This window comes from Corvus hawaiiensis, chromosome 1 (genome assembly GCF_020740725.1).
Source record: "Corvus hawaiiensis isolate bCorHaw1 chromosome 1, bCorHaw1.pri.cur, whole genome shotgun sequence".
NCBI lineage: Eukaryota > Metazoa > Chordata > Aves > Passeriformes > Corvidae > Corvus > Corvus hawaiiensis.
Genome location: NC_063213.1, coordinates 52,836,616 through 52,851,328, shown reverse-complemented (window position 1 = coordinate 52,851,328; position 14,713 = coordinate 52,836,616). Strand labels below are relative to the sequence as shown.

General features: G+C 36.1%; 1 protein-coding gene across 7 annotated transcripts in view; it reads right to left on the bottom strand.

The window, feature by feature from the left end:
* Positions 1-14,713, bottom strand: part of THSD7A (thrombospondin type 1 domain containing 7A) — a 285,848-nt gene that overhangs the window by 98,469 nt on the left and 172,666 nt on the right. For 6 of the 7 annotated variants that reach the window (XR_007203813.1, XM_048304626.1, XM_048304659.1 and 3 more), the window contains 4 exons: positions 9,512-9,760; positions 7,797-7,978; positions 5,990-6,058; positions 2,016-2,171 (listed from right to left, as the gene is read on the bottom strand). Coding sequence is in view for 6 of the 7 variants with exons in the window: in XM_048304626.1 (XP_048160583.1) it covers positions 2,016-2,171; positions 5,990-6,058; positions 7,797-7,978; positions 9,512-9,760 (656 nt within the window). In the remaining variant the exon portion in view is untranslated. The remainder of the gene's footprint in view (positions 1-2,015; positions 2,172-5,989; positions 6,059-7,796; positions 7,979-9,511; positions 9,761-14,713) is intronic. The other variant, XM_048304650.1, reaches the window with a different exon arrangement.

The window sequence follows — 14,713 nt, the reverse complement described above, 5'->3', positions numbered from 1 at the left end:
CAGCTTATAAACACTCCCTTCCCCCTCCAATGTTCCAAAATAAAATGGAAGAATAAAAAGATTACCTTGTGAGAAAAAGAAAAGCATGAAAATAAACTCAAGTCCCATGAATACATTTTCAGTAATAAACATCACAATATTCCCTTGCAAGTGTTTAAAAATTTCCTTAAGACTACCTAAACTCAACTTGGAATGGAGAAACTGATGGGTCCTATACACTGTCATCTGCCAGGTCAATGTCAGTAACCAAAACAACCCCCTCTCTCGCTTCCAGCATGGCCCATTGAAAAAGGCAGACTAAATACAGTCAGAACAACCTAATCAAATTGAATGGATTCAAGAAATAGTTTCTTGTGTAATAACTTTCTATATTTTCTGATATATCTGATTGGAATATTTTAACTTTGTCAAGGGTTTGTTTCTTTTCACATCTTTTCACAATCTCTTTTATTTGGGGCAGATTCGTAACATACAGATATTTCTTATAGAATACTACACATAACTCATTTCTACCAGGACACAAACTAAACAGGAGAATTTTCAAACACATATATGCAGGAACTGATTCCTTGAAGACATGCTCTTAATTTAATTACAATAAGCATTGCTTTAAAAATAAGTTTTCATCTTCAGTTGCTGTTTTCTTTTTTCCTAAATTGAAGAGTTCAGCCAAATTATGTGCAAAAGGTTTAGTAAGCCTGACACAAAAGGCTGATATACTTTCAAAAATAAAGACCTCCAATTTCTACAGCAACAAAGGATGCAAGTGATCTGGAAATATGTAGACAGACATGTTGCTAAAAGTGGGAGTGCCTTTACAATTTTTACATCATTCCCTCAGAAGAACTGTCAATGCAATTATAAAATAAAATGTAAGAATTTCCAGATAAGAGGAAACCTTTGGCAGTTGAGAAAAGATCCCTGCTCATATGTGCAGGAATAAAGGCTTGCATAAAGTATATTCTAATATATTTCTATTAGAAAGATGCCCAAATCAGTCTCACAGACCTAAACTGTATCCCTGAAAACATAGCAAACCTTTCACTGATGGAACAGCAACCAAAATAACAGACTACGTGACAGCTGTACTCAGAGGAGACTTAATCTGATAGATTTGCACACTGAACTACTTTTTCCTTCTTGAATTGATCAAGGTTGAGTCAGAGTTCCACAAAACAGCTTTGTAAAACTTGTATTATTACACTTAGACAGAAGTGTAGCTAGCAGTATGCCAGAAAGATCCAGCTAAGCAAACATAGTAATCACAGTTGTTCCTTCCAGGGGACATATGCGGCTGCCCTTTCTTACGACTGTTTTTAATCAAGAAACCAAGTCTGTATTCCCAACTTCTATCAGATAATCACTTTGCAGCAATGACTAGGCCAGTTTTTCTCATTTATAGCCAGAAACCCACAGACTTCTAACATGAGGTCCCTGTCACTGTATTCGTGCTTTCCTATTTTGATGTCAGGTTACTACAATCTGTTCTGCATAGCAATAAGTTTTAAACACGCTGAAATTGAAACCAGCACATATGTCATCAGTAAAACAGCATCACATACCAACAGTGAACGGTCCCGTCTCCTTGCCAGATCATGCTTTACGGTCTAATGGTGAATTCTTAAGATATTAATGAACTGTAAATCTTTGGGTGCCTTGTACACAACACACCTCAAAGGAAGCTTCTGTCCTCCTTTTGAGACAGTGCCTAAATTGTGATTTGAACACACAAACTGTATCCCTTTCAATCTTAGAGGAAGGTTTGAAACGGGACTTGACCTGTAAAAATCTAAAGTGATCTATAGAGCCTGGAACACAGGCTACATTTTTGCTACCTCTGGTGTAAAAGCAATGTTAAATGTAATCCTAATTCAATGACTTTATTTCGATGCCCAGAAGCACTAGATATACAATTCTTGGTAAAAAATTTAGTGTGCTTGCAAAACCAGAGGAGCCTAGTGAATTAGGAACAGTAAATAATCACCATTAGAAGGCTCTGCTGGATTTTTACATACCCTTCTTGGCCTGAGGGTCATCACAGCTCTCATAGGTGCATGGTCCCCAGGCTGACCATGCCGAGGTCTCACACTCTGTAGGACAGGGAATATGGCACAGCTGGGAGGTGCTGGGAAGAGGTCCTGTACAAAGTTTACGGTCTACTGGCCTTGAAGCTGTCAAAACAAAGTGAAAATATTTCTCATATGTCACCGGTCACGTTCCTCAGCTCTAAGCAGACAGAATTATCCTTCAGTTAGAAAGGCTGTTATCTCATCTTTTTAATCTGATGACATGATAGAAGAATGCCTGCCTTGAAAAAAATTACACAGAAGTCAGTTTACTCTCTGCATGAACAGAGACAAATCCCATTATCTGGAGACGGGAATGCTGTAGATATTGCAGCATGGCCTCGGACTCAGTCCTTTCATTTGAGGGGTAAATTATACTACTAAAACAATTGTTCACTTTGCACTCTGCAGAAATTGATGTCCTGCTATCTCATTACTTCTTCTCTTAACAAACTGAACAAAAAGCTGCATAAATCCCTTTGCACTTGTATATGTAAGCTATATGATGCTATAACTTCAAAGGCCTGGTTAATTAATATTTAAAAGATTATTTTAAAGCTATAACCTGAAACACAGCTAAAATTATGAGAAAAAACTTTTTTCTTTTACTCTAAAGACCATCAAGTGCACACTCAGCAGTAAGATTTGTCCAGCAGCAACTTTAGTTCAAAAAGGCTTTGTTTCAGATATATATATGGTTTGCACTTACTATGTATATATATGTACATAAATATGATACATAATGTATATATGTAGTTGTAAAAACTGCGCAAGACATTTTTTTCTTTAAAGTTTTGTTAATCGATACAAACACATGTGATTCTTCTGTTCTTTAAGGATAAGTAAGCTGGGATAAAATTACCCTTCTCCTTCCATACTTTATTCTTTTGACTTTCCAGGTAATAAAAGTAACAGGACAATTCTATAAGGTGTCAGAGTAAGGCACAGAACTCTAACTGAAAATGTACCATTTCATTGACAGCAAGATTTTAATTCTCTTTCATAATACAGGACAAAATATTACACTAAGGAGAGAACATCTTCAAGAAGGCAAAGTGAAGTCTGCCATATTATTTCACTTTGGTTGATTGAGGAAACATGCAATTCCATAACTTTAAACACTCTCATTCTACTCGGCATTTTTTTCCACCTCATTAATTTTTGCCACGACTTTTGATGGAAAGATTCTTGGATGAAATAAATACAGTTATGACAAAATATCCTTCTGAAAGATGAGATCAATAACCTCTTATAGAATGTGAAAGTAAACACCAGGTTGTTAAAGTATGGTCAAGCTTGTAGACATGTATGTATATCTTTGCATTCAGATTTTCTAAGCAGATGACTTTTACAGCTACAGAAAAAGCTCCAATTCTCACTTTGTAAGGGGAAAATGGAGTGGAAAACCTTCACCCTATTCTGGTTTTCAAGGTTGTCTCCTTTGGCACAGTTTTACACTGTGTTGCTCCATGTAATGAAAGCATGGAGATGGCAGATAGTAATTTAATATTACTGCCTCTAGCTCACCAATCTCTTGAAACAAAATAATACAAAACCTAATATTAAAACATTTGCATAATGCTATGACAGAACATCGAATTTTACAGTACGTTTGACATGTACAACTAACATGCATGGTAATCAACATAATATGCATATTTGGTGTAGAAAATGGATATAAGTAAACATAATTTGCCTGTTGAATTTGCATTGAATAGTTTCTAATAAAAGAAGAAAAACAGTAAGTAATTGCTATCCATACATTTTTAACCTTGATTTAATTGGGGAATTGCCCAAGTGAGACAGATGAAATTAAGGGTCAATTACACCCCTGAGACACAATCTTGCTTCAGGGAATAGAGAAAGTGTTCTGAGGAACTCCATGCTTCACCTCTAGCCTTCATCATGATAAAGAACTTATCATCACACTACTTTATGGAATTTTACTCAGAAAAATAACAAAGAGCTTTAATCAGGAAGCTTTAAATAGCAGCTTTTTCATATCTCAGGTATCAGTAAATTTCTAAATATGTCAAAATGTTTTTGAAATGCTGCTTTTAGACCCTAAGTGATGTATAAATGGTGCCTGTTATATATTGCTTTTACAAGAAAAGAATTCAACTGTAGGACAGAAAATTTATATTTCAGGTTATTAAAAATGTTTTCATCATGGAGCACTTAGGATGAATTTCATGCAGGATTACTCAGAATTCTTTCTTTGAGATGACAGTAAAATAAGAAAACAGCCTTCCCTGTGTATCTTATGACCATCTTGTTCCCATGAATTTAAATGAATTTCTTTCAGCATCAAAAATTTTAATTGAGCTTAGGTTTTGATGCTTACTGTTTAGCAAAGACACTGACAGAAGATGATGCTGGATGCAGATATTTACAGTTTAAAACCTTGTTTTATCTCTGTCCTTTCATATTCTCTTGTGTCAGCAATAAAGATAATTCTTTATTCCTTGGATGTGATGTTGAATGTTGATTAGACTGTGTGTAATACTACAAGATAGATGTGAAATTTGACCAAATTTTGGGCCAAATACAGAAAGAAAAGTTAATGCATTTTGATAATCTCTCTTTCTCCTTCAATCTAACTAATAAATTAGATTCAGTTTTCAAGGAATTTCAGGTTTGAGGGTAGTGACCTAAAAACTAAAAATTTAATTATCCATTCCTCAAATTGTCTTCTATATTAGGAAATTTTAGCTGAATATATTTTATATCCTTGGAAAACACTCCTCAAATTACTGCATTTTAAAAACAACTGAAAAGAAAAAGAACAGTTCTGCTTTTAGGTAGCATTTGCTACATTTATCAAGACATCAAACTCTCCATCCTTCTCTAAAAACCCTCAAGAGAGTAGTGCCCAGTAATGACCAGGCTGGCAAAGAGAGTGAATTTGTATTGTGACTGCATCAGTATAAGCAGACACAAATTCATATTTCTCTTTCTGGTCATTTGTCACACTGGTTTCATAGCAAACAACACAAAGAAATTTCTCCAAGTACTCTTACTCAAAAAAATCAAGAAAAACCCAAGGCCAAAACACATTATGACCAGCAATGAAACAAAATATGTTCTTCTCATTTTCTATAATGCTGAATTCTCCCATCAAAAAACATTAGATAATTCAGAATCTTATGCTCTAAGAAATGGCACAATTCCATGCATGTAAGCAGTTCCCCTGTGTTTAATAGGGCAACAAGTGTGTATTTGCAGATGTAGAATAAATTTATATTTATATAAAGGAACTTTTCTCCTATCTTTATTCTACATTGAGGGTTTTAAAGGTACTCGGAATAAGATGACACAGTCCACCTCATACACTTACAGTGAGAGAAACTTCATGACTAACCAGTTGAGTAGGTGAATACAGAGATGAAACAATTTAAGTCAGCAGCAAGTAAATGGCAGAATGACAGTGGCCTACAGGAAACTTGATTGCCACTGCTTAACTGCTACAACCAAAGCTCTTTCTTCTTCCTACTGATCTGAATGGTGTGAGGGATTCCAGTTCAGCTAAATATTAGAAGTTCAAATTCTTACTGGAGACCTAATTTGGTGTTTTAACACTACAGAAGGCACTGGAAACAGCATCTATGATGAAAGCCGCAAAATAATTCCCATTGCTCAGAAGTGAGAGGAAAAGCAGTCACTAGCTAAAACTGTTCAGGAGTAGAGCAGGCAACTGTTCCAGTGCCCCAGCTGGCTCATGAACTTCATTAGTTGGAATTCTGGCCTCTCACTTTCAAACTGATCTGAAATTTCCTGAGAATACTCAAATTCATTTAACTATTTCAGAGCTACATAAACATGTTAATTACACACATATAGCAAACAAGGTCCCCCAAAAGGGACATTGCCTCCTTTGCATGCTCTTAATCAAAAGGCCAGGTTGCAGCCCTTAATTTACCTACCTGTTATTTCAAAAGTGATTGATAGCAGAGGTGCAACACTAGCCTTCGACTTGCTCTGTGACTGACTTTCTGAAATAACAGGGAAATGCCACCATGAGTATATGAGAATGGAGGTCTTCAAAGCAGCCTTACCAAGACAGCATTCACTACAACCAACAGCAAGCTACACTGAGTTGAAGACGTTTCCTCACAGCATAATCTGGTGGGTGTGTGCCCTGGCTTTTTCCAATCCTCAAATTACTCATAGTTTTCTATTCTATGAGGGGAGAAAGAGAGGATGAGTAGAGCAGCAGCTCTTCGGAAAATCTGTCCCCTAATGTGGAAACAGCCCAGAGCTCCTTTTTTAAACTAAGAACCACTTCACCCCCAGTTCGAGCTCTTGAAAAACTGTTCTCATGTTTATGCATCCAAAGACTAGTTACATTTTAATCAGCTTTCAGGAGCCTGCAGAGATTGCCTCCTGATGGGCTCCATGTATTCCTGTCACAGTCTGATAAGGGTAAATTTCACACCCGCCTAATCTGGCAAGACTTCACAGCCTACCAAAATCCTAATCATCATTCTGAACAGTAAGCTTCCACTGGTTTTATTGTTGCCTCTCCTTAGCTAGGAGGTTTTCACTGTTCACACTACGGCAGAGGCATCTAAACTTTGTTCAGCAGAGGCGATTTACTAAAAGCCCTTGGGCGGAGCTGATTTGCATTAGACAAAGAGGCTTGAAATCTTCTTCTTTAATAAATACAGACGTGGGGCTGCAGAGCTCACAAGTCACACCCTACTGATCAGAGCAGTCATGCTGAAATGGATGTTGGCATTAACATTCCCCACAAACTCTACCTCTACGGCAAGTTTGAGAGTACCTTTAAACCACAGCAGGAACCTCACTAGTCTGCTATTTGGGCAGCCCTGGATAAAATGTGGTATTACATAGGATTTGCATATTGATGTTGTTTTTCCTGAAGTATATGGCTGCTGTTTTTCCTGAAGTATATGGCTGTATTTATTTGTTTCTTAATAATAATGTGTGTTTGTATGAAATAGGTAGAGGATAAAATTTAATTAAAAAGCTAAATGCATTTAGCTTAATTCACTGATTTCTGAATCGATAGTGTTGCATTACTATTCAGAAGTAAATGTAATGTAAACTACTCAAGTGTTATTCTAAAGCATGTAGATTACCAAATGAATTAAAGATTTTTGTCTTCTAAGCTATTCTCTCTTTTCTTAAGAAGCTGCACAGGCTTTAACAGTGACAAGGAATAATCTCTCTTTCAGTTAGGTAAATAAACACATGAAATTATATTGGCTTGAATTCCTTAAAGCTACTTAAAAACTTGACCAAATCAAGAAAAAAAAAAATCAATTCCCTCAGAATGAAATCTAATAATATTTTTACATTTTTCTATATTGAGCTTACATGCCAGAATTGACATATTCCATCTGCATGGTAAACAGCACAAGTTTTTCATCCAGATGAAGGACACACGAGAAATTTTACAGTAGATGAAAAAGCAAATCTAGGACTTCTGACCCACCTTTTCATGTTCTTTCTTATGGGAAGATATCCTGCGCAGTGTTTTTCAGCAGACGCTAAGAAATAGGAATTTGTAGCTAGGAACCTATATTTGCAGCATAGAGAATGAAATCTCTGCTACAGCAATTAAGCATTTTCATCTGAATTACAAGTTAGTAGTAATTCACTAGGTAAGGAGGCACTCATGACAGAAGACAATAGCTGTGAAAGAGCTCTGGAATGCTGACATGCTCTGATTTCACACTAATTTAATTGCAATTGAATCAAATTTACCTTCTTTATCCTTGAGGGTATTTAAGTAGGAGAGGAGATTTTCATTAGCTTGCACACAGTACACCTCCCTGGTTTGAATGCCACCTCCACACAGCGCTGTCTGATTTCCTCGCCTCTTGTCCTGTTGGCTAAGGAGAGGATCGACACGGCATTCTGTCCACTCGGTGGTCCGCCAGCCATACCTGCATCAAATTTGGTTAATTGGGTCTTTAGAAATCATGAAGTCATTTTACACAGTATTAAATTATACAAGCTAAAACACCTCAGTAACCTCATTAATTTCCTTAAAGGCCTGAGAACTTGCAATTTCTTGCATTAAATTTCATATTTTATGTGTGTGGAAACTTTTATTGTATTGTTTAATTTTTTAAATCATTACTCTTTAGGAAGACCTTTTCTGTTCAATTTCTGAAACATACCACACACATGAATATTTTATTTGAGAGAAGAAAAACTTGATACACAGAGACATACAGTCCACGTTCAGATAAGTTAACTTTCAAGAATATGACTCTCAGCATTTGTTTAGAGCTAGACAACTTATATAAAAAAAGCCAAAATACCAAAGAAATTTGGATGCTGAGAAATATAAGAGCAAATGAGGGAAGAACCTCACAAATCCACCATCCCCCCCCCCAAATAACCCAAAACCCTATTGTTATCTTTGGTAGGAGACATAAAAGTTTCTTCTGGATATCAAGGTGAAACTTTAACTGTATTTTTTATTATGACTACAGAAAAATTTTTGAATAAGTTCTTTCTTTCACAGTTAAGAGGAAGATTGTTCTGCAGTACTGAAGCGTCCCTGCTTGGTACTGATGAATGATGAGAATCTGGAAGCTTCCTAATCAGTGAATACAGCAAAGAAGACCTTTGACTCACAGTTAAAACCTCAGTTGGGATTATGAACTGCAAGAAATGCCACAGAATTCCCTACCTAACAAGTATTTTAAGGCTAAATCAAGCAAAGTGCTTCCTAATGTAGCTGGAGATAGGAAAAGATGACATTTCAACTCTAAAATGAAAAATATATACCACAGTCAAAGATGCTTAGCATCAAGTGGCATTTCTCCAGACCCTCTTCTCAGTTTGATAAAGAAAAAGCACAGTTGCGACTTTAATATTAATCTTGATTAGATAAGGATTAAAGAAATCTCTTTAATTGTAAAGTGCTCGCTGTCATTTCTCCTAAACTTTGTTTGCTGCCACTGTCAGCCTCTCCCACTTCCCATTTGGGGCCCAGTACTGCCTTTGTTGTGCTGAACACAAGTCTCACTAAAATAGCCTGTTAGCTAACCAGATGTTTATCACCCCTTTCCTGTGTTCAACATTTGGTCTGCAACCAGACAAGAAATTCAGAAAACAATGATTCTAGTAGGGAAAAGATTGCTGACAAAACAATACAATTAATTTATTTTCATCTTGCCTGAACCTGCGTATGTGCAAATATTGTCTTTTAAAAATTGAAATGAATTAAAAGAAATTATATTTATTATTAATCCTGTATTTAGAGAAGGAACTGGTTACACTACAATGGGAGCTATTTGCAGACTTTGGGCTTTCAAGAACACTGAATAAAACAAGGATAAAGAAAAAAGGTAAAGTCCTACCTATTATTCTTTAGTAATAGTTTGGTTGCTATTCTATTACCAGCCCTGTATGCTTACTTGAAATTGTTCATTTTAGTAACGAAGAACTGAAATGAACCAGCTTACGTAATGCAGGGTGCTACACCATCTCCTTGAGAAACACATTGCTCTGCTTCTTCTAATTGTGGGCATTCGCTTTCACTGCCGACAGGGAGCTGCTTAATGGTGCGTGATCTTGTACGATTCCCTTTAGGGGTTGTCATGTCAAAGCAGGTTTTGGAGCAGGGGGTCCATTCTGACCACTCTGACACCTGGCACTCCTTTGTGATCACACAGGACTGAAATGTGATGGGCAGCTTTTCCTGTTTGCAGAAGCTGTAATAAGAGAGCATTACAGTTTTTAGCACACATCTCCACAGACAGCCACAAACTCCTACAGCAAAAGCAATGTCAATTGTAACGTGAAAGTCAGTACGTATTTTTAAAGCTGGTAATTTTCAGTCCACATGTATTTGATCCCAAAAAGTCAGCCAAGAGAGCTTTTGGCGAAAGTGACTCAAACCAGACAAATAAAATTTTCTAAAGTAAAAAATTACCAGTATTGCCATATCTGTGATCAAAATATTGCCATATCTGTGAATAAAATGAAAATATAAATCTTCACACATATATAGAAGTACAACAGAGGAAATACATACGTTTTTCACTTATCTTTTATTTTTAGGTATACTCTTTTTTTTCCTCTTGGAACTATGTTCCAAGTGAGGGAGGATCAAAAACCAAGATAACTAAAGGTGTTTTTGCAGAGAACAAAGTACTCAGTGTCATCTTCTAATTTCCAGACCACAAATGGTTTAAAAACACAATGGCAAACATATTGAATGCTTGGTCACTAATTACTTACTTTGTTAATAGGTGGTAGGTATATTGCCACAGTGATGCCTCATGGTCTAAACAGGGAATGATCTCTGCCCTAAAGTGAGGTCTTCCCTGCTACCCATAGTATTAATTTCCTGTTCCTTATGAAGGCCATCATTTAATTTCCATTTTCCATATGATTGCTTCATTCACATATTACATAGGTTGTCAGCAAGATTTTCTCCCTCTAAATCACTCTTCATTATAATGTTATATTCTAAGTAAAAACTAACATTTCTATTTTAAAGTTTGATTCACAATAGAAAAATGAGAAACAGAGAAGGTAAACTACAGTTAATTTGAACATAACTTTATTGCTTTAATTTTAATTACAACATAGATTTCTTTTTTTATCATGTCTGGTTTGGAATAAAGATCTGGCTTCTGAAGCAGTTAAACAGACAGGAAAAATATTTACTGGCACTGCAAGTAGCACAATGAAATGCTCTATTCAATACCAGTCCCATACACTATACAGCAAAGGCTTCTTTTTTTCCTTTTAGAAGAGCACAGAATAGTACAGAAAAATGAATATTTACAAGTATTTCATTGCTATACAAAATTTGGCCCTACCCATGTATCCAACATAATTTTGAAGCTTTATTTACAAAATTTTGAAATAGAACTAGGGGTACTTGATGAAACTGAGACTTTAAAAACATAGTAAATGAAAGCATTCTATACACAAGAAACAGACATTCTACATCTTGCTAGTAGAAGAGCCTGGCTGTGAAGACAGACAGTGTCAGCATGTCTAAAAAGAGGTTGACTAACCTGTGAGCTATATATGGATACTAAAATGACTAAGCAATGAGAGGGTAGCCATCATCCCTAAAAGATTTACTTTGGATATTGGAGAAATACGAAATGAATGGACTGCAAGAGACAGTCAGGTGTCATATTTTTGATCTTTAAATTGCATCTCCCTCTACCATTGCTGAAGACAATAAGGTGGAGACATTGCTGGGCTTGACAAACTCATAGGGGATTAATCAGCAGGAGTTTTCTAATTATGTCATATTCTTATTATGTCAAAGGTAGTGATGATTGAAAAACCATAACTCATGATAGTCAACTTTTATTTTGCTTTAGGACAGAAACTAAATCCTATTTGTGGTGAAAGGTACACAGAGTTTTTGAGAAAATTGTTCTTTAATAGTGGACTTTTTCACCTACATGTAGCCCCATTTGGCATAGGACTATGGTACTGTCAAAATCCATAGATCAGTTTCTGTACCTCTGACAAAACGTATAGACCCATTTATCCCCCAGCAACAGGTTTTAATGACTGGAGAAAAGATACATTCCTTATAGTTTCTAACATGGGTAGTATTTGCAAATTGTTCTGTAGAACAGATGAAGTATCCAAGTTCCCATCCAAGTTCCCATCCAAGTTCCCATCCAAGGCGACACCTCTGAGGGCAGAGTAAACCAACCTCTTCACATGCACTGTGGCTGGGGTTGAGTGTAATTGTAGACATATACTGCCAGGGAACATGCATGAAATTGCCACCACAAAATAGTTTTGGTGATGAGGGAAGAGATCATCTAATGATGCGTAACAGTCCGTGGGCTTTGCATCTGTTTCGAAGCTTATTTGGGAGAAGTGTTACACAAGAAAGGCTAATTATTTCCATATATGGGAATAAAGAAGACCCAAACAGAATTGTACCACATTACTAACTCCATTGTTTATTATGATCCTTAACAGAAGAAGACCAATAAAGAATACCTCACTTCAAATACTTATAAAATAAATCAACTTAAAATTAAATATAAAACAAGTATGTTCTTATATCCAGAACGTAAATATTACTAGGGAGAAAAACAAGAGGCAAAGTGAGTTATCCATTTATTTCCTTACTTGCTTATTAAAATCATGCACCACTTGCAGGACCAAATAAACACCACCAAGTAACTGATACTGTAAGTCACCACTACACAACCTCTTTACTGTTATGCATACTGTCATATTATTTTGTGAGAGGGCAGAGATAATTACAATTAGCAAAAGAAGAGCTGCACAAGAAAATTAGCTGCTGTTTCTTCTTTTAACACTTGGTTTTCTTTGAGCAAGTTAGAGAAACAGTGAGAGCTAACTGGAAATGGCCGCTACTAAGAGTTTTCCTTCATATTGCAGATAGCAGAAGAATACGTGTTGTACTCTAATCAAGTAAGGAAGGGAAAAATCACATATTTCAAACTTTATTTTACCAGAAGAAACAAATATTTCTCATACTTTTCAGTGCAAGTGGCTACATATAGAAAGACTAATAATTAAACTTAGTAATACTCTATGGTATAAAAATGCTAACTCTGAAACCTAGGCCTGCCTCAGTATATGCGATATTTTAGCTGAGAAGGTTAGTCACATTTCCTTTAAATGTCTTATCCAAGAATTTGGTTCTAAATCAAAACCTGGGAATATGTTTGTTAAACAAATAGTTCCTTCTGTGTTTGGTACCGAATGCTACAGATTTGTTCTCCAAAAATAACTGAAAGCAAAGCTTACTTTCATGTAAAGCTCTCTGCACTTTTTGATGGATTTGTCGTGTTTAGTCATGCAAAGTTCAGGGGAATCTTCTCACGGGACAAAAGGCAAATGGGCAAGTAACACAACAGAAAATAAAAATAGACAATATTCATTTCATGATGCCACCCAACTCACTAGAAGTTCTGCATCAAACATCTCCATGCCCTGTGAAATTTGAGTAACGTCTAAGTACATATTGAATGCAAAGTTAACCCTTCAAGAAGCACAGGGGTGGCACAAATAAGTCTTCACTATCAATCCATATAGTTGTGCCCAGATAACTGCTTGGAAAGCTCAAAGAAAAGCATGAGTTGTACAAAAATGCTGCTAAAAGTCAACAGAGCAGACTGGATACAAGAAGCAGCAGCATAGGGGTAACATGTAAAGTCTGCAGCTACTGGCTCTCAATCCAGTAAATATATTCGGAGGACAATGCCCTAAGTGTCTCTTTTTTAGCAGAGAAGAAGGAATTATACAAATTGAAGTAAGGCACTGGTTTGAGAAAGTACCATTTCAGACAACAGTTAGCTATAGCGGGGAAATGAAGCTTAAGGTATAGAAGCATTTAAATGACACGGTGGAAAGAGAAATCAATCCCAAACAAAACAAAACATCACATGGGATGAATGGTCCTTATTGCTATTAAGCCAACATTAAACCTATTCCTGACCTCAAAGACATAGATTAGACAAAAGTAAAGAAAAGGCAATGCGGGTTCAAAGGACAATCTACAGAACATAATTACTGCTCAACCTCTTCTGAAGATATGTGGTCAAGAATTTGTGTCTACTCACGTTCTGCAGCCTTGTTTTTTTGCTTCTACAGCAATAAATAAAAACTAAATATCACTTAAGAATTAAAGATAGGAAGGTTATGCCCAGGGATTTCCAAGTAATTTATGGGATAATTAAGGCTAAAGACATGGGGAGAACAAAGGTTGACACATCAGCCTGGAGCAAATTACGCTATAGTACCTGTGTACAAATGAGCAAGTTGTGCAGTTGAAAGAAATCTCTTCCATCAAAAATAAGCTTTAAAAGGTGTGAAAAAATTAGATTAGTCAAGAGATAAAAAATTCTTTCTGAGGTATCCTAAAGATTTATTAGAGAATAAAAAGTACTTTTACAATTTTAAAAAATCAGGAAAACCTGATTTTATATGCCAGTGACCTGTGTGAGAGTTTATAATCTCAGTCTCAAAAGTTGTCTTTTAAGCTGTGTAGAAAAGTCATGGAAGAGACCATTGGAATTTCCTCCTCTACAAATACAACTAGAAAAGAAATGGGGTTTTCTGATAAATTTTTGCAATAGATAAAGCTGTGCATACTGCAGGCATGAAGCCAAATCCATGGCAATGCATGACAGTAGGACTGCTCTCTAAATTCATGCAAGATGAATAGAAAAAAATAAATAGGTTTCAAACTAGGCAGTAGGACTCTCTGCTGCATGAACATACTCCATACATAACTTGAACAACTAAGAGATTTTCTGCTTTTGCTGGTGTTTCCTCCATATCGGATTGGACTGGTAATTAGAAAGAAGAGTTAATGCGAAAAAATGAAGAGCAGCATCAGAAAGGATGAGAGGTTCTAACTATTAATCCATGCAGTCAGAAACCTGCCTTGGCAGTTGCAAATAGAGGGCAAAAATGGAAAGACAGCAAGTACTCAGCCACACTATCCCAAGATATGCTCTGGTTTTCCAGCAAACTATGGCTTACAGACTTTTGGAACACAAGCTGAATCTTTGCACTGAAGAATTTATAGTGTTCATCTCCATGAACTAATATAAATGCGTCCTAAAACCAGATAAGATTCTGGTACATACATCATCTCAGAAACAATGTATTACACAACTTTTTTACTGACCGATAACTGC